General features: G+C 43.7%; 1 protein-coding gene across 1 annotated transcript in view; it reads right to left on the minus strand.

The window, feature by feature from the left end:
* Nucleotides 1–21213, minus strand: part of TMEM241 (transmembrane protein 241) — a 123991-nt gene that overhangs the window by 77617 nt on the left and 25161 nt on the right. Inside the window, exons 5-6 of the mRNA XM_008568407.1 lie at nt 7496–7573; nt 1573–1598 (exon numbers count right to left, since the gene is read on the minus strand). Coding sequence (XP_008566629.1) covers nt 1573–1598; nt 7496–7573 — 104 coding nt within the window. The remainder of the gene's footprint in view (nt 1–1572; nt 1599–7495; nt 7574–21213) is intronic.

The following is a 21213-nucleotide window of genomic DNA, read 5'->3' on the forward strand; positions in this document are numbered from 1 at the left end:
ACGGTATGGGCGCGACACTGAGGGTTGCGATCCGTGGCCGGTCACGAAAAAAGACAAAAAAAAAAAAAAGTTTGTGGAAAAATAGAATTAAAATACAAGACTGGCTGGTTAGCTCAGTTGGGTAGAGCATGGTACTAACACCAAGGTCCAAGGTTCACTCCCTGTACCAGCCAGCTGCCAAAAAATAAAAAAGATAATACGAATCTTTCCATGAACTTTTCAAAGTACCCTCATATTATACCTATGCAATGTGCAACAACCTGATATTTATAATCTTAGTTCTCTGAAAACAGTGATGCTCATCAATTCTGACAGTCCTCTCTGCTGTAACCACATGTAGTTGTGTACTGTACCTGACAGACTAGTAGGGTCAGCTGGGCCAGAGGTAGGAGGACAGGCACAGAGGGGACCTCGGAGCTGGGGCCCCACAGTCTTGGAAAGGTCACGACAATAGGCCACCCTACTCCTATAGCTTTGCTGACTCTCAAGGCACACACGTGAAGGACCTAGAGAAGAATCCGAGGCAAAGAGTGTGGGGAGTGGAAGGGAGATTGTCAGGGGGCTTCCTGGGACTGCACAGGAATAGGCAAGTTTTAGGTAGAAGGAAGGGAGAATCCTAACAAGGTTAGTGTCTGCCTATAGTGGAAGTCGCTATAGAATACGGGATGCTTCCCCATCGACAGGGAATGAGCATTGGAGATCCCCTCCAACAGACAACACCTTAGGGCAGAGCTGCCTGGTTTTCTCACCACACTTGGCCTTGAGCCACATCTGATTATATCAGCTATTAGTGGGCTCTAACGCATCTTTAACACCTGTCCTTCTAAACAAGAGCTTGAGTCCTGAGGTTTTGTTTGTTTTTCTTTCAAGTTGCGGCCTATAGTAAAGGCAAAAAAGAAGGGAAGTTTAGATGAAAGCCCAGAAATACCCAAAACAAAAATCCTAAATCCATCTACTAAAGCATCTCTGTTGGTTTTCTGTGTATAGGACTGAGCTTCTTAGCTACTGCAGAGAAAGCAGGAAGCAGTCAGAGAGCAAGGAACCCAGGTTAGAATTAGAATACTGCAGGCCTGCATGAGAGGACAGACTGGCCCATGCTCCAGCTAAGGAACTGAGGCACAGGGGTTAACGAAACCTGCCCATGATCACTTTGCTATGGCCCAGGACCACAATCAGATCCCGGGACTAACAGGCTAGTGCTTTTTCCACAATGGAAAATCTTAAAGACCCAATAAACTGCAAACATTATTTTTAAATTTTTAAGTCATTTCCATGTTTTTCATTTTCATTCTTCATCAGTATTGAGCAACTATTAGTGAAGTTTTAGGCTTCAATGGCTGAAATCTAGTATGGATTGGTTGTGTTTGCTTCCCCCTTACGAATAAAATTTCCCACAAAAAAAAGGACGAGAAAAAATAAACTTTAGAAGATACAAAATAGGAACACATTAGTATTTGTAATAAATTCTTCTGTCAGCTCCCAGAGTATGAATCTTCAACAGTTTATCATCCAAGTTAAAATCAGGTTAAATTTTCTATTTTAGAGGGTTGTTTTTTTTTTTTTTTAACTTACCTACAGATCTTTGCAGGAGATGTTTTCTGTATGAAAGTAAAGAGACTTATAATTAGTCTTTAAAAACTCTTTTTCCTCCCCAACAGAAAACATTTAGATCAAGAGGCAAATAAACTATGAGTAATTTCATTAGAGGGCTTAATAGCTTGCTGCACTTGAGCATTTATTGAGGCTTTTTCTGCAGAGACCAAATGAAGAATGACTCAGTCCCAGAGGTGAGTCACTTCAGCAAAGCACTTTCAGCATTAGAACTATGTTTACCCAAGAAAAACAAAATGACGTCAGGGCCAAGCCCTCGAAATCTTACCAAGGAAAGGAGAGAGAGAGAAATCATTATATAACCTGTACAAAAAAAAAGAAATTAAGCTCTTGTTCAACTTCTCCCCTAGTTCTGTCTCTTTAAATGTCTCTTTCATTAATCCAGCTGTGACTCTGAGCAGCCCTGTAAATTATCCAGTATAATGTGAATATGAAGTAACAAACGAAAAAAAGAGAAGGAACATTTTACTCCACCCGTAGAGAGAAGGAAAAAAGGGCAGACTGGGGAAATGTAAAGTTGGCATTTAAAGCTTGTTTTAATGACGATTTGGATCTACCCTTATCAACTCCTTTTAATTAATTTAAGGGAATTTGTCCTTTGCACTGAGGAAGTTTTTGCAGGAGGTAGCACAGATTTTTCTCTATTTGATAGAGGGAAAGAACAAGTAGAATGACAGATTAATTCTGAACATTTCAGAAGGATTATTTTGCTAGTTGGGGACAAACTACAATTTTTGATACCGGTTCAGATAAAGTGTGAAGTATAAACATTGTTTAGAAGTGAAGAGTTGACAAGAGAAACATATGTGGTTTGCTGTGAAGGCACTTGAGTTTTTATGTGCTTCCAAATAACCAAGTTTTCATTGGTGTAATAAACAGATTCTATTCGCGTGCAAAGCTGTGGCTTGCATCTCTGCAATCTTTCCTCTCTGATCTTTGCCCAACCCTGCCTCTGCAGAGTACAGGAAGCAAGGCCCACCGTGACTGTACTGCCGCCTGGAGGGAACAGTTGGCCCTTCAGCACAGAGAAGACAGCCAGGGCAAAGGTGATTTGGCTCAGAATATCTGCCTGATTGCCCCATTACAGTAAAACATGGGACTAAAAGATTCTGGGCTAAATATAACTGAAATCTCAACAGTCTGATGGAAGAGTAGAAAAAGAGAAGACAGAGACTAAAGGGATGCTCCAAGTTTTCCTTGAATAACATGTCTACCCAGTAAGCGTTCCTAGGCTTACACTAGAGGGCAACTGATCAATCCAGTGCCTGAAAGAGTTCACCCCTTCCACGCAGGAGAGGTTCTTTTTTTCATTTAAATTCCCTCTGACCTAAAGAGCCCAGAAACTGAGATATGGAGAGTAAAAAACAAACAATAGGTTCATGACTTAGCTCCATTCCCCCAGGACTCTGAAAACAGCTGAGGAATAAACGTGGGGGCAATCACCTTTTCAAGACCTTAGTCCAAAAATAACCTCGTAATAAGTTCTAATGATATATCAGCATTCTGAATGGGTCAGTTTAACTCCTCAAAAGTCATATCGCCAAAAATAACAATAAATAGCTTACATTTCTCTGGGTTAGCTAACTTACTCTGAGTGCCACTTACTCTGTGCTGGGCACTGTCACAAGAGCTCTACATGGATTGACTCACTTAATTATGGGCTAATTAACAGTCATGGGTTATATGTTACATACAGATAAGGGCACTTGAGGTACTGAGAAATTAGGGAAAATGCCCAGGGTCACCAGGTTGGGTCCATGTGATCTGGCTCCAGATTGTTTCTAGAACCAGGCCCTTTTCTGCCACAGCACACTTGCCAGTCCTGCAGTGACACCCCCGCTGGCCCCAAAGCCAGTAGTCTTCATTTGCTGTTTCTTCTGCCTGTCTGGAGTGCCTTTCTCCTTGTCCAGCTGGAAACTTCTACCCATCTTGTGTGACTCGGCACAAATCTAGCCCCCTGGGGGAGACTTCCCTGCCCCTCCAAGCAGACTTACTGGTTGTCCACCCCCAACTCTGTCCCCACCCATAGGACACTCTATGGAAGTCAAAGCCCCTGTTTACATGTCATCTCCTCCTCTGGGGGAGACTTCCCTGCCCCTCCAAGCAGACTTACTGGTTGTCCACCCCCAACACTGTCCCCACCCATAGGACACTCTATGGAAGTCAAAGCCCCTGTTTACATGTCATCTCCTCCACTCCATCCTGAGTTCTGTGAGAGTAATAAATGTGTCTTCTACATCTCTGCAGCTGGAGAAGGCCTAAAAAACGTTTGACACTTAGTATCTACTTAATAAATACTGAACAACAAATGAATACAACAGCAGTATGCTGATATTAAACCGTGATAAATATATCTGCAAGGTAGTAAGATTAATTTCACAAGCCACACATTACTTTACAGTCAAACTACATGTGTGTGCATGTGTCCACAAAGAACTAGTTGTGGGTGCTGAAAATGAACTACAGGCTCCAGAGAGAGTTTGTCATAATAATCTGGGAATGAGATCACAAGGAGGCCGACTTTACTTTCCAAAATTGACTCCAATAAAATCTACACATAATGAACTAAATAACCCTCACTGTACCATGTAACCATCTGTGAGGTGGCATGCAACTGTTTTCCTCATGTGGGATCCCCTCATAAAGGCTCTGGCTGTGTGACCAGGGATGAAGTCACATTGAGAACATACCACAGCACTCTTCAACCCACAGCAGATTTTATCCTAAACTGCTGGAAACCCCCTGAAAGTCTACAGGTCAGGACTGGCCAACATATTATGCTTCCTCCAGTGTCAAAGGATGACACGAAAAGAGATTCCTCACAAATTTTTAAATGGAAAAACCGGATGTATTTTACCATTTGTGTAAATACATCTATATATGCACATTGGGAAAAAGTCTGAAATAGAGTGGTGTCCTCAGGGAGGAAGGTGTGGGGCATTCCCTCTGCATTTTCTATAACTTCTTATGCCTTATTACATTTATAAAGGGAAGAAAGGTGGATTTTTTTTTAATAACTAAAAAAATACCCTCCGCGCTCAATTGTTTTCTAATTTTCCCTGACAGGAAATGATGTTTTGTGTTAGTGACGAAATGGAGGTGAAGATTCAAAATCTTGTGCTGTTCATCTACCTATTTCCAGGGACAGGCACTCACAGCCAGATATCTGACCCTGGTCTCCAGAGAGGAGGGGACCCTGCTGGATGGAACTCTCCCTGGAGGACTCCCTCACCCTGAGTCCTGCACTCAGCTCAATTGTTTTCTAATTTTCCCTGACAGGAAATGATGTTTTGTGTTAGTGATGAAATGGAGGTGAAGATTCAAAATCTTGTGCTGTTCATCCACCTATTTCCAGGGACAGGCACTCACAGCCAGATATGTGACCCTGGTCTCCAGAGAAGAGGGGACCCTGCTGGATGGAACTCTCCCTGGAGGACTCCCTCACCCTGAGTCCTGCACTCACCCTCATCTATAGGATCTGACTTGTCTATCAGGAAGCAAAACCCTCTGGAGAAGCCTCAATCTTGGCCCTAGGCCAGGTAAATTTTCATTTCTCCGTTCATAAGAAAGTACCCCTTTGGTGAACAAGAGGGCTTTCTGGAATGTGAGTGTCAGGAGTCAGTCTCCCAGAGCTAAGTTAACTCTCAGGAAGTTTCTGAACCTGAACCCTCAGTGACTATTTAGTGACTATTTAGCTCAGCTCCAGTTCTGGGGGCTGAGCCCAGAGCTAGGGAGAGAGCCATCATGTGGTCCCCACCATTGGAGGATTCAGAGGAAGCAGCCGGAGATTCAGGGAAAACTATGCCATGTCTTACACAAGACGCCACTGACTGTAAAATTTCCCCTTATTTTATGTACTACAAAGAAAGGGGGAAAAATGACACCAGGACACATCAGTGATTGAAAGAGCCTCCCAGTTTTAGATAGGTTAAAATATGAAAAAAAGAAGCACACATTAGAACTGATGAAATACGGACACTGCACAAGGGTACAGTGAGTAAAACGTCAGAGAAAGCTGCCTGGCCTCCCTGGGGAGCCCAGAAGCCTACAACTGCACAGAGATTGGCCAAAAGTGCTGAGGCCCCCACCTCCCTGCCTTTGTCATGGGACAGCCTGCATGGAAAACAACTGGATAAACCCAGGGCTGCTCCCTCCAGGCACTCCCCAGCTGCCCCAAGAGCTCAGGGGATCAAGTTCTCATTCCTTGGCCCCCAGTGGGGCAGCCGTGAAACATAGATGAGGACCTGAGCTAAGGTGGCAGCAGCAGTGGGGGGAAGCAGAGAGGACAGATTCAGTAACAGACTGAATGTGGGTGGAAGGGTGACTCCTGGCTTCTGACTTGGGTGACGATGAACAGGATTTGGATTACCAAGTAGGAAGTAGGTCTGGGGGAACAGATCTACTGCACTTTGATCCCTTTGCATTTCAAATACCCAGGGACAGCCAGATGACATCAGGCCCTGGGGCCTTGTCGGGGACCTGAGCTCAGGAAAGAGGTCTGGACTGGAGATGGGCACTTGGGAGTCATCCCAAGTAAACAGAAGGCTCCTGAGACATAGCCCTAGGAGACCTTGAAGAAGCAGACAAAGGAAAAAGAAGAGAAGGATGGTGGCTGTGAAGGAAGAGCCCGAGACTCAGGAAGAGAAGCAGGCAGTGTGCAGGGTCATGAAGGCCAAGGGGGCCAAGAGATTCCAGAAAAGCCAACGAGGAGTTGCAGAGATGAAGCCATTGATGACTTCAGCCAGAGCAACTTCAGGTAAACAGCAGGGGCAGAAGCAGGAGTAGGTAAAGGTGAGAAGGACAAGAGGACGTGGACAGCATAAAGCCCTGCGCTCTTTAAGGCCTGTGTCCAAGAAGGGAAAGGCTGAGATGAGGCAGAGGTGGAGGTGGATGCACAGGCAACGAGCTTGCTGACGTCCCCATCTGAGGGTTGATTTTGCAAACACACCCTTCCAGGGTTGGGCTAACGGGAGTCAGTCTCCCAGAGCCTGTTCCATCCTCAGGGGACTGAGGGAAATGAGCCAGCAGGGAAGGAGAGGGTCACCATACAGGAAGGAGGGGATAACCGAGGATGCCACCTCCAAGGAGCCGAGGGAATGACAGAGGGAGCTCAGGTGTGGTGGTGAGGGAGCTCAGGTGTGGTGGTGGACTCAGCCCACGGGAAGGACACCTCTGTCTCCCGCACATCTGTAAGGGGTGTGTGGCCTGAAGCAGTCAGCTAACCTCTCTGTAGTTTAAAAAGTTCCAAAATTTGATATGAAACCAAATGGGCAGATGTTAGAAGAAAGGAACTCCCGAAGAAAGGACCAAATTAAAACCGCCACTAACAATATTAATAAACATAGCTGATGCACAGAGCACCTACTACGTGCTGGAAACTGTTGGAAGCACTTTACACGTGGGTGGCTGCTGCATCCTCCCAACAACTCTATGAGTTGGGTGTCATTGTCATGCCTTTCACAGACGGAGGAGCAGGAGGGGAATGACTCGCTCTAGCAGGTATAAGGTAGAGCAGAGACTGGAAACAAAATGATTTCCCTTGCTGGGCTAGAGCACCGGTGCCCGTGTGGAAGTCTGCCATGCACTTCCACCCCCAGCCAGTGCCAGCACCAGCCCTGGGCAGGTTCCTCTCTCTCCCAAGGGCCTGATTTGGCCCTGGCCTGCAGGCGAGTTCCATTTGCACCAACAAGCATTCCCACGTATGTCTGGTGAACTAAAGCTATGTCCAAACCGTGTTGCCTGAAATTAGTGACCACCGTCAGGCAGTCTTGACAGGAAACTGGTGGCAGGAAAAGGAAGACACTAATTTGGGCCATGAAAAGAAAAGGGCTTCTTTGCAATTTAAAGCAAGGGAATGAAAGTAGCATTTTGCATGATCATTTACCTCTTTCCGAAAACACCTCTGGTATCCAAAGATGATAACTTCAGCTACATTATGCAAAGTGAGAAACACAGGAACAGCCTGAAAGAAAACAGAATAATAAGCATAAAAATATTTTCTTCTATATCATAATTACATGATTCTTGATTTTTACTTAAAAATAATGATCTGTGGGAACTTCTGGCATTCACACATATAATTTCTTCCACCTGAGTGAGTGCTCTTTGTTGTAGTATTATTCTTGGTAGAGTGGATGGAGAGGTTCCCCTTCTGTGGGTATTCTCATCGACAAGTATTTATTAAGTCTCCTGTGTATCAGGCACTGTGCCTAATGCAGGGGACACATCCGTGAACAACGAGGGCACATGATAGGGCACCTGTTGCATCAGCTGAGCGCTCAGATGGAACACACGGAAGGGCAGACCGAGCCCAGTGTGGGAACAGCAAGCCTTCCTGGAGGAAGCAAAGTCCCAAGTCTAAATGAGAACTGAAGATGACCTCACATGAGCCAAACATAAAGAGAGCAGGTAGGCAAGGGTCGTGGGCAGAGGAGCACACAAAGGCCCACAGGAGAGAGCAAATCCAGCTCCTCCAAGGAACTGGAAGAAGCTGAGCATGGGAGGATATAATGAGGAAGGGAAGAGTGGGCAGAGGAAGGGCTGTATCAGGGAACAGAGGACAGTCCTGAGGGCCGGAGGAACCACCTCAGAGATTGAAAGCAGACCATGACATGAACTGCTTATTTAAAGGAACACAGGCTGCAGAGTAGAGGACAGGAAGCAGTGAGGTTGCAAAAGTCTAGGGGTATCATAGGCTGAAAAATGGTCCCCCCGAAAGAGATCTACATCCTAATCCCCGGAACCTATAAATGTTACCTTATATGGCAAAAAAGGGAGTCTTTGCAAATGTGAGTTAATTGAGAATCTTGAGATGGGGAGATTATCCTGGATTATCCAATGGGCACTAAATGCAATCACATGTATCCTTATAAGAGCGAGGCAGAGACTTGACACACACAGAGCAGAGGCCATCTGCCCACAGAGGCAGATACTGGAGTGATGTGGCCACAAGCCAAAGAATGCCAGGGCCACCAGAAGCTGGAAGAGGCAAGGAACAGATTCTCCCCTAGAGTCTCTGGAGGGAGTGCGGCCCTGCCAACACCTTGATTTAGACCCAGGGATACTGATTTTGAACTTCTGGCCTCCAGAACTGTGAGGATATATATTTCTGTGGTTTTAAGCCACTCGAGTATGTAGTGATTTGTTAACAGCAGCCACAGGAAACTAATAGGAGTGACAAGATGGTGGCCTGAACTTGGGAGTGGCAGTGAAGATGGAGAGAAGTGGCCACATTAGGAAAATATTTAGGAGACTGAACTGAGGTAAACATTTGAATAAATGGGATCAACTCTGCTCAAAAAAAAAAAAAAAAAATGGGAGGAGAAGATACAAAAAATGTAACACTCCAGTGGGTTATTAGGATAGGCAGGTACCTGCTGCCCGTTTCCTACTGCTGGGCTGTTTGCTGAGAATGGCAGTCTCTCCTAACTTGACAGGCGAGGGGGAAGGACTAAGGGGCAGGGGATTCTGTTATTGTCTTATCGTTGGTGATAATGATGTTTCCTGGAAAGCAGAAAACAAAGAAAAAGGGTTTTAGCCTCAGACTGGGCTTCAGACTCCAGCTCCACCATCTGTTAGTGGAGCAAGGCACTTATCCAAACCTTTGTTTCCTCCCTTTCATATGGGGATACTAACATCTCTAACCTGGAGCTGCTGGGAGGAATGACCAAAATACTGTAGGTAAAGGACCTGAAGACAGTGGCCCAAGAGCACTGCAGGAAGGGTGGTCAGCATCATTAATTCAGCAGCCTCTGCTGAGAACCTCCTTGGGTACACTGTTCTAGGTTAGAGGACCCACTTTAAGATTATGCCACTCGCCTACTTTCATCTGAGTTTATTCTTTATCATTATAAACCTCTAGAAACATCTTCTATAACTGTACAGCTCTTCCCTATTTTAATATTCTGTTCTAACTTGCACTATTTTATGTCTTTTTCAGTTCTTGCCTTCTTTTTTAAATATTTTCTACTTTTACTTTCATTAAAAATTCAAATTGGTTTTTTCTTTAAAATAAAATTTTATTTTATTTTCTAATTTTTCATTTACCTTTTGTGCTTCTTTTTATTACTTTAAAATTTTTATATTTTAAGATTTTGCGGTTTTTGTTTTTTTATTTTTATTTATACAGTTTTTTTTGTGTTTTAAGATTATTAAAGAGATTTTGTATGTATATGGAGATTTTAAAGCTGGCTTTATCCATTAGGCCCATGTTTGGCAAACTTGGGCCCTGGCCGTCTCGTTCTTGGCTTGAGGGGACAGCAAAGAAAAGCTTGGACAAGTCAATCATGTGGCACATCACAGCAAATATAAAAGGGTGGCTGGCCTAGAGCTTATCAAATCAAGGCCTTAGTTAAAGTGGCTTTTGCCTCCTCAGCTATAAAATCAATAATGAGATCTGATTTGGGATTGAGATGACAGAACTCTAGACCTTAAATCTAGACTTCGAGGAGGCTTAATTTTCTCAATTTTATGATCTGTGGGCAGTTTTGTCAATCTTCCCAGGCCCTACTCTATCCAATTCTGGAAAAGGATCTCTCTATACATGTAGAATTAAAGTACACTAATAATATCTACCAACAATGTGTTCAACACTGTACTAATTATTTTATTTGTATTCTCTTATTTGTCTCCTCCCAACAACTCTAGTAGATGCAGTTATGCTGTTTTTATAGACAAGGGAACTGAGGCTTAGAGAGATCAGGGAACTTGCTTGAGCACATGTCCATCTGCAAAGCCCACACTCCTAGCCTCAATGTTATGATACCCAAATTATGTCAAGCCCCAGTGAAAACTTCCTGGACCTCCAAATGTCCAAAGTTCAATATGACTGGTGTGTTCCAAATCCTGGCAGAATACTGCTTATTCCAGTAATAAAACTGGTAAGATCTAAAATGAATGAGCTCAGTAAAATCATTGCCATTTTTAAAAGAGCTATCTTCCACTCCTAGTTAACAAATTTAAAATCTGACTTTCTAAAGCCATTTTTTCTTCTGAGAAGCTATCGGGCATTAGAGACAGTTATTCTCCAATTATGCTCTATCAGCCTCTGTATTGATCCATCAAAAACAATATTGGTTTGGGCTGGCCCGGTGGCGCACTGGAGAGTGCGCCGCTTGGGAGTGTGGCAGCACTCCCGCCGAGGGTTCAGATCCCATGTGGAGACCGGTTCCCACTCACTGGCTGAGCGCGGTGCGGGCGCAACACCGAGGGTTGCGATCCCGTTGCCAGTCCCCGGTACGGGCGTGACACCGAAGGTTGCAATCCCATTACCGGTCAGTAAAAAAGACAAAAAAGGAAAAAAAAAAAAAACAATATTGGTTCGATCCCTGTACCAGCCAGCCACCAAAAAACAAAACAAAGCAAAACAACAATATTAATACAGTTTGCAACATTAATTACCAATCTTTCCTTGGCCTGTAACTCTGCACAAGTCCCAGTCTGAACTATGTGGTACATTAATTCAGGAGACCCTGTAGAGACTGATTCTTCTAGAAAACCTGCCTTTTGTTATCTTTATGGAGTCAAGTTCAGCAGGACTTGCTTTGTTAAATCAAACAAAAATTCTGAGAAATAACAGCAATAATAGCAGTTAAGATACATTGAGTGTTCTAGACACTATGTTCTAGACACTACTCCAGCCGCTTTTATATATTTAAACTCCATAACTCTATGAGGTAGATAGTAACATCCCCATTATACAGATGAGAAAACTGAGAGATATGTGCTCTGGTTCTCACTTTTAACCAGCCTCTTAATCATCTGAAACCACTTTTAGGTGATCTAGATATCTGCTTGCTGCTAAAGAGAACAGAAAAATATATTCTTCCACACTGTCAAGACTCTAGGAATGTGTAGAGGATTGGTACCAGAGGGGAGATGGTAGGGAATTAATGAGGAGTCACTTTTATGAGGTTAAAAGGACTTCCCAGGCTGCTGATGTGTGAAGCACCTTAGTTTATTTTAGGCTCTTTTTATAAGCCAGTAAAAATAACATATTATACTGATTAAGCCAGTTATATCTGGTACAAAGCTGTTTATAGAACACTTTCTGTTGCCATGGTGCTTAAGCTGTTTATAGAACACTTTCTAAGCCAGTTATATCTGGTACAAAGCTGTTTATAGAACACTTTCTGTTGCCATGGTGCTTTGAAGGTTCATGGCTAACCACTTATCAGCAAAATAAGAGCATAAATTCCTCCTTTACAAAGATCTCAGGATCCCAGGTTTATTAAAAGGTCAGATCTCAAGGGGAGGGAGAAGGGGGAGACAGGCAAACAGGAAGCCAGCCTTTGCTGGAGTAATTCCCGTAAGATAACAAGGACTCTGTCAGCTTGCTATTCAGTGCCTCACAGGAATGGCCTCAGTAACAAAACCTCTTACCATCTTTCAACAGGAAAAATGGCGTAACATCAACTACCACAAAGCCAAAATCATCACTTCTTACCCAAGTTCACCAAAATGTAACTGACCAAATTCAAGTATACTGCAGGCATGTATTAAAACATATTTAACCACTTAGGGACACAATTTGCAACTAATTTTTTCTTAGAGTCCACTAGCTTAAAATTCAACATTTTATCCATATTACATGGAAAATTTTCTCTGGCTATGAAGAAAAATTAGAAACTGTTACTTAGACATATTCGTTATTCTCATGCTTCCCAGAGTGGAATTTTGAAGCTTGATTATTATTTGTTCAGGTGTTGGGACTGACTTAGAACAGTTTTCTATGGAAAGCCTTGGCCCTAGCCCTGCCCACAGGCATGGCTACAGGTCACTCTGCAAAGGTGTGGATGACACTCTCACTCAAGCAACAAGTCCTGGGTCAGCTTCTTCATTTTTGTAAAACAATTTCAATCCTACCTTTTCTCTTGGGTGATTTTAAAACATGTAGGTGTGTCCTTAATCTATGGTATAGAATAACTACTTTGGAACCTTGCCAAAGAAAGTAACTTTGAACTGTTGGCTGCCCCATTTTTATCAAAATCGTGCATACAAAAAGTAATGTTCCTAGAGGACAGTCTAAAGGTATTCGGCCCACTCCTGAATGAGACCAGATAACCAGAGAGCAGTGGTTTTTACCCCCAGAGGGCTGCTCCTACTGAACTACACTGAGTCATTGTACCTCCAATGCACTGAGACTCCTAGACACAAGGTTACGGTCATATTTGTTATAAGAATGGTACTGAAGACCTGCCCCACTGAGTCGCCCAATCTACTCTTATCTTATAAGCACTGAGAGCTGTGTAACTTTTTTATTTGGTTGCAGAAAGCTGAGAGCTGAATTCATGGCCCAACTATATTTATGTTGTGAGATGTTAGAGTATAAACTTCTATGTGCTAAATCTCTCTGCAGTCTCCTCGAGTTCTATTACCCTTTACGTTGATTTCTCCTAAAATTCTCTCCATAAAAATGTTTATCCCGTGGGCCAGCCCGTGGCTCACTTGGGAGAGTGCAGTGCTGATAACACCAAGGCCACAGGTTCGGATCCTATATAGGGATGGCCAATTAGCTCACTGGCTGAGCGTGGTGCTGACAACACCAAGCCAAGGGTTCAGATCCCCATACCAGTCATCTTTTAAAAAAAAAAGAAAAAGTTTATCCCATTTTAATCATAATTATTTTTATAAGCTACCACACATCCTTTTTGGAAGATGGTGACGTATTTGACTAAGCATATGTGTACATATAATGAATATTCATAAATTGATTAGCATAGAATAAATTATTTACTTACATTAACCTTATTCTGCCATTAGATGGCAAACTCCTTGAGGGCAGAGGACCAGACTGTCCTCTTTCCCCATGCGTCTCTGGTACAAAGCTGGGAGGTAATCTCCTTCCTTCATCTGTGCCTCACATAAAGTAGCTGACTTGTGGTTAGGGTCCTTGTTGTATGAAAAATAGACATCTTAAAATACCAGGAGCTCCTCCAGTTTAGCAAAATGCTAATCCTAATGGGGGCATTGGTCCTCCAGCTTGGCATAAATACATGGGCTGGAACAGTGGGCAGACTTGCCTGCTCCCAGTGAATTGCTATTTTTCTTGCACTTTTATCCTTTACAACTGAATTCAGTTAAACTAAATACGCATATCCCACAGCACCCCAAAGGAGTGCTGAGACAAGTAAGAACACATTATCACCCCCTACTTTTCATGTAATCCTTAAGAAAACTTCTACCAGAGCCCAGGTTTTTTTTTAAAAAACTTTTAAAAATTGTGGTAAAATATACATAACATAACATTTATCAACTTAACCATTTTTAAGTGAACAGTTCAGTGGCATTAAAAACATTCACATTGTTGTGCAACCATCACCACCATCCATCTCCAAAACTCTTTTCATTTTGCAAAATTGAAATTCCGTACCCATTAAACACTAACTACTCATCCCCTCTTCTCTCCAGGCCCTGGCAGGCACCATTCTGCTTTATGTCTGTATAAATTTGACTACTCTAAGTACCCCATATAAGTGGAATCATACAGTATTTGTCTTTTTGCGACTGGCTTATTTCATTTAGCATAATGTTCTCAAGGTTCATCTGTGTTGTACCATGTAACAAGATTTCCTTCCTTTTTAAGGCTGAATAATACAAGAGTATGTCAAAAAGTTCATGGAAGGGCCGGCCCGGTGGTGCACTCGGTAGAGTGCAGGGCTTGGGAGCGCGGCGGCGCTCCTGCCGAGGGTTCGGATCCCATGTGGAGACCAGTCCACTCGCTGGTTGGGCGTGGTGCGGGCGCAACGCCGAGGGTTGCAATCCCGTTACCGGTCACGAAAAAAGACAAAAAGGAAAAAAAAAAAAAGTTCATGGAAAAATAGAATTAAAATAAATGTGAATCCATGAACTTTTTAAAGCACCGTCATATAACACTGTATGTGTACACATTTTGTTTACCTATTCATCTGTTGATGGACACTGGGTTGTTTCCACCTTTTGGCTATTGTGAAAAATAGCCAAATGAACATGGGTGCACAAATATCTCTTTGTGTCCCTTCTTTCAGTTCTTTTGGGTATATATCCAGAAGTGGAATTGCTTGATCATATGATAATTCTACTTTCAATTTTTTGAGGAACTGCCATACTGTTTTCATAGTGGCTACACCATCGTACATTCCCAATAGCAATGCAGAAGGGTTCCAGCTTTTCCACATCCTTACCAACATTTTTTATTTTCTGTTGTTTTGATAATAAACATCCTAATGTGTATAATCTGGTATCTCATATGGTTCTGAAGGATTTTGGATGTGACTGGCGCCATTGTGCACACAATAAGCACAAAATAGCCGCCGGCCTTGTCTTCCACTCCAGCACTAAACCCCTCCCCCCCTTCCCTTTACGAGAAGCCTACTGACTTAAACAGAAACCCTTTTGCTTCTGCAAGGGCACAATTCTCCACCCTGGTTGCATAGTTTCTACATTAGCATAATGCCCCTCCTTGATGGTATCAGCCAACCCTTGGTGCCCTATATAAGCTCTACCACCCCCACACCTGGTACTGTTCTCCATTTTGAGGGCAGCCTTGGGCTGCCCCCCACTTTGGGCACAGCCCGGCAGATTCTTTTCCTTTAAGAAAGCTTGATTGGTACCCAGTGTCTTGGCTCACTTTCTTTCAGGTTCTGGTTTGGATTTGATTTGATTAATGATGTTGAGCACCTTTTCATGGGCTTATTGGCCATTTATATATCATCTTTGCAGAAATGTCTATTCGAATCCCTTGCCCATTTTTGAATTTGTTTTTTTTTTTTTTTTTTGTGGTTGAGTTTTAGGAGTTCTCTATATAACCTATAGCCTATTACCTTATCAGACAAGTGATTTGCAAATATTTTCTCCCATACTGTAGGTTGCCTTTTACTTTGTTGACAGTGTTCTTTGGTGCACCAAAGTTTCCCATTTTAATGAAGTCCACTTGCTTTTGTTGCCTGTGCCTTTCATATCATATGCAAGAAACCATTGCCAAATCCAATGTCATGAAGCTTCTCCCCTAACAGTCCAATTTTAATAAGCCATTTTAAGAGTTATGGAAAACATTTTTATTTTTATTATTATTTTTAAAATTTTATTTATTGAATCAAAATCGATTATACATATTTTGGAGGTTGAACATTGAGATATGTTGATTAAATCAATATTACTAGCATATGTATAAATCAATATTACTAGCATATACATATTTTGGAGGTTGAACATTGAGATATGTTGATTAAATCAATATTACTAGCATATGTATTGTTACAAATTGTAATTATTCTTTATACCCCTTGTTGAATCTCTCCCCATCCCCCTCTTCATCCACCTCCCCAATTGCCCTAGATTTCTTCTCTCCTTCTGAAAGAAAAATGGTTACTCTGTTAATTTGTTGCCTAGATGATCTGTCCAATGCTAAGAGATGTGATCAGGTCCCCCAATATTATCATAGAGCAGATGCTTCTTCTGTCACTCCGAAATGGGCTTTGTGGAAAGAGACATCCTCTTCTTTTCTTTGTCTCTGCTGGTGACTGTTCTTGTGTGAATGCACTCCAGTGGTTGGCAGACCATCTGTGTGGGGGTTGTAGCGTCTAGCTGCTTTTGTGGCAGCCATGGTTATTGTGGTGGCTGTGGTGGGCCACCCACGTGGAGGTGGTATGCCTGGTTGTGGGAGAGGGTTCTGGTCCCCTTCTCTATGCCCCAGTTCCCTGGGCGGGCCCCAAGGCGCTGACATGGTGTGCCTGGTTGTGGGAGAGTGGTCTGGTCCCCGACTCCATACCCCAGGTCCCCGGGTGGGAACTAAAGAGCTGGCTTGATGTGCCTGGTTGTGGGAGGGGGGTCCAGTCCCCTCCATGCCTCGGGTCCCTGGGCAGGCCCTGAGGGACTGGCGCAGTGTGCCTGGAAGTGGGAGTGGGGTCTGGTCCCCAGATCCAAGCCTCTGGTTCCCAGGAAGGCTCCAAGGAGCTGGTGGTGTGCCTGGGCCGGAACTAATTTTTTGTCCTTTGCTTCTAACATGGGGGAACTTCCTGTGGAAACCAGTACTTGAGTGTGTGGTTGTTTAAATTGCTGCTTTGCTGCTGTTTCCCTAGGGAAGGCTTTTTGTGCAGCTCAGGGTTTAATGGTTGATCTTATAGGTACTTCCTGCTCTCCAGAGACCTGGTGGATCTGTGTTCTGTAAAATCTCTGATCTGGGCCTGAGTTTTCTCATCAAACTGCACCCCATGCAATTCTGCATTCCAGACCAGTCTCCTCTGAGTGGTCCTGTGCTCATCGGGGGGCAGTTCGGCTGTCCTTGCTGTGTCCCAGTGTTCTCCTGGTGGGCCCATCTCCCCCACCGCCTGTGCTCCAAACACTTCCCATGGGACAGGCCCTGCACTTGTCCCTTGCAATGACTCACCAGCCTCTGAGTGGCTCCCCTTTTTTCAGTTGTTCTGGCTCCTCGCTCCTTTGTGGGTCCATGGGAACCCTATTAGAGGTCTTGCTGTCCTGGGGGCCGCCAAGGCCGTCTTCTCTCCTGCTGCCTCCTAATGACTCCATCTGAAGGGCACAGCTGCAGCTTCTGCCGGCTCCTGCTCCATGCGCTCAGCAGCTCGAGCCTTAAAGCAGCCGTGGCCTGAAATGCTCAGAGCAGCTTTTTCTTTCTCTCATCGTAGTTTCTCCTGCCTTCATGAACTCCATAGGTCTCTCCTTCTCTTCCCCTGAGCTCCAGCAGCCCCGACTTGGGTGACGTTACATGTTTATAGTTGTAAATTTGGTTGATTTGTGGGAGAGAGTGACACTGGAACTGTCTATTCTGCCATCTTGACTGGAACTCCATGGAAAACATTTTTAGATGGAGCTAGAAGATAATGAAAATCTGGGGAGGGGTTTACTGTGTTTTCACCGAGCCCACATTTTAAAAATTAATCCTTGTAGCTGGACTCTGATCACGTGTGATAAGAAAACAATGTGAAGGAGGAGGACTGCCTCTAAGCAGCAATAACAGGGAACATTAGAGGCAGACTCTCTGTCTACACCATTTGCATTCTTTCCCTGTGTGGATTCCTTTATATGATACTGGATCCAAACAAGGGGAGAGGGGGCCCACAGGCCCCATTTTCCTTAACTAAGTCACTCCACATGAGTTTGATTATCCATATGTGTTTCCTCACCAATGCCTCCACCCAGTCCCATCTCCATCCCCAACGTGTTGAGTGAATATTGTGCTCATGGAAGAGAGAAACCATGACAAGCAGTTAGGAAGGGCTACAATCAAAGAGCCTAGCAAGGAAACCAATTCCAGTCCTGTCAAGGTGCCTAAACCTAGATTTGCAGAGTCCCTCCAACTGCTGACCCTGACCTCCCCTAAGCAAGAAAACAGCACGGTGTAAGCAGCCAAGTCACCAACACCAGGATAGCCTCTCACCAGCAAGCTCATGAATGTATGAACTTGCACAGCTGTTCTAAATGCTCACCGGTGTAGGCTCTGAGGCAATCCTGTCTAACTGAAGTTCCAGACCAGGAAATTATAACATGAGTAATAAGGACCTGTCGAAGTTGTACTGTCCCTCCAAAGACTGTCACGCAGGATATCAGACCCATCATCACCATGACCTTATCCAGTGCCACAGATAAAAAAAAAAAAAAAAAAAAAAAAAAAAGCTGGGCAAGCAGGCTTGAATCAGGCCAAGTGGAAAGAAGCTTAAGTCCAACTTCATATGTCACACATTGGCAACAGAAAGTAACTGGCACAAGCTTAACACTGAATATTCGTGGTGCTGTTCCCATGATGAGTGATGTGTCTCTCACTGCCCCTCCCCTAAGTTCCACAAGGTCAGGAAGCAGATCTTATTTATTTTTAAGCCCCCAGCACATAGATACCAAATAAATACTTGCGGAATAGACAGCTACAAGAATAACCTTTCCGCTAACTCTGAAAAATCATTCAGCTGTAAGTCTGAGGTGAAAAATCAACAAAGAACTCTTCCCACAGCACCTTTGCAGAATTAACTCAGCTTGTCCCCAGGAGCTGCACGCCAGGGCAACAGAATCTCACGTCTTTGTCAGATAAAGAAGGCCTTTCTGGAGCTGAGCTATCTAGGCCGTGTTTTGCATAACAATACACCCACGGGTTTTAACTGAGCACTTTTCCCTTGATTCCTTATGGATTCATTAAACTGACAGCTTGGCACCAGCATATTGATGCCAGTTTTCTATCCAACACAAACCGCACGAGTGCCTCATGTTTATCTACCCTATGAATTTCTAAGCAACTATGTAAAAACAAAGAACTCAGAAAACAAAGAAAAGATGCTGGGTTGAGTAATTTTACTAAAAAACAACGTGTCTCTTTTCCACCCTCCTCCCACTCTAATTGGGTATATTTGGCTTTTGGTTATTTCCCTTTACTCAAAGAGCTTATATTGCAGCAGCTTCTTTCTGCCTATTAAATCAGGCTGTGCTCTAGGTCAATTCCACTCAACATGTTGGGCCTCAAGAAGATAAGGAATTCGTACCAAATGCAAGTCAACTCATTGCTTCCTTCTTCAAAAAGTCTTCATTGCTTCCTTCTTCAAAAAGTCAGCTCAACTAAGCAGTGTGTTGAGTGCTGAAGTTGAGGTACATTCTGGCACTATCTTCTCATGCACAGGTAACAGAGCTGAAAGACCCTCACATCTGTGGATCACACGTCAAGCATTGTTCTAGGTTACAGAACTCCCCATCTAACTGAGAACGTACTAGATTGACATTTACAATGGACTTTTGAGGGGTTTTGGCCACCTAGTATCCATGTCCCTTTTTCTGGTAAAGCATCCCAATATTGAGGCTCCGCCACATCCTCTTCTCAGTCTGTGAGATGCAGGCAGGGATCCCGTACAGCCAGAGCTGGCCAATCAGTGCTGAGTCCCTCCAACCACAGTGAATGATTCAGGGAACCCACACTCCAGGGCCAGCCAATCAATATAATTCCATCCTCTTGACTAGTTCTCACATCAGGACGGGCAGTGGCCCTGACTGACCCAATCAGAGTGAAGCCTGGGACTCATGCAGGGGCTACCAGGAAAAGTTTCTTTCCATTAAAACTGTTGAGTATGTGAGCCTGGAGTTAACACCACCAATGATGGGAGGGACTGGCTGTGAAATGGAGCACAGATAGAGAGAAGAATTAAAAGACAAAGAGAAACTGGATTCCGAGTATGTCATTGGAACTTCTGGATCTAGCCGTGCTGCATCAGAAACCTGATGTAGGTTTCTATCCCATGCCTTTCCAGTTACATGAACCAGTAAATTTTCCTTTTGCTTAGACCAGTTTGTGAGCTTTCTAACACTTACAACCAAGAGTAGTTATACATGACTACTGTACCCTAGGCTCACTCTAAAATCCACATACATTAGTACTAAAGAAACAAATCTCAAAAAGCTAAAGGTAGGAAGTCAGAAGAGCTGCCACAATCTAGGACTAGAGGCAGGTTAGCAAGACTTTCCACACCTTCATCTCCTCCTTTGTCAAGTGATTAGCATCTGTCTCCCCCATCACCTGTCAGGTGATTGTGAGAATCACATAAAAGATACACAGGAAATCACTCTGGAACCTATGAAAAAGCACTGCACAAACAAAGAGTATTCCTATTATGAGCACAACACCCTATGTATTCAAACTTCAAAATTATGGCATCCATAACTATCCAGAACCTAGGAAAAAAAAAAAATGGGGACGGGGGGACAGCTGGCCAGTACAGAGATCCAAACCCTTGACCTTGGTGTTATAACACCATGCTTAAAATTATGGCATCCATAACTATCCAGAACCTAGGGAAAAAAAAAAAATGGGGACGGGGGGGACAGCTGGCCAGTACAGAGATCCAAACCCTTGACCTTGGTGTTATAACACCATGCTCTAACCAACTGAGCTAACCAGCCAGCTGGAAAAAATTTTAAAAGGCTTTGAGTTACACGTTGTTTTACCATTCTGTGTTCCCGCTGTAGGAAAGTGTGCTGGTTAACTCTAGGTGTCAACTTGATTAGATTAAGGAACACCTAGAAACCTCATAAAGCAATCTTTTTGGGTGTGTCCATGAGAATGTTTCCAAAAGAGATTAGCAGATGGGTCTGAGAGGACTAGGTGGGAAATATCTGTCCTCAATACGGACAGGAACCATCCAATCTTCTGGGGGCCTGGAGAAAACAAAAACGGAGGAAAAGGAGAATCACTCCATCTGCTGGAGCTGCGATACACTCTCCTCTCCTGTCCGTGGACATCAGAACTCGAGACTCTTCAGCTTTTGAGTTCCAGGACTTACACCAAGGACACCATTGGCTTCCCTGGTTCTGCTGCCTTCAGACTAGGACTGAGCCACGCTATTGGCATCCAGTTTGCAGACGGACTATCATCGTACTCCTCAGGCTTCACAATTGTGTGAGCCAATTCCCCTAATAAGTCCCCTCTCATATATTTATACACATATCCTATTGGTTCTGTCTCTCTGGAGAATCCTGACTAATACAGATTTTGGTACCAGGAGTGAGCTGTTACTTATAACAAATACCCCAAAATATGGAAGCAGCTATGGAGTTGGGTGTTGCACAGAGGCTGGAAGAATTTGGAGGAGCAGGCTAGAAAAAGCCTAGATGCTGGTGAGATTTTAGAAGAAAAGA

The sequence above is a fragment of the Galeopterus variegatus genome, unplaced genomic scaffold (genome assembly GCF_000696425.1).
Source record: "Galeopterus variegatus unplaced genomic scaffold, G_variegatus-3.0.2 Scaffold407, whole genome shotgun sequence".
Classification (NCBI taxonomy): Eukaryota; Metazoa; Chordata; class Mammalia; order Dermoptera; family Cynocephalidae; genus Galeopterus; species Galeopterus variegatus.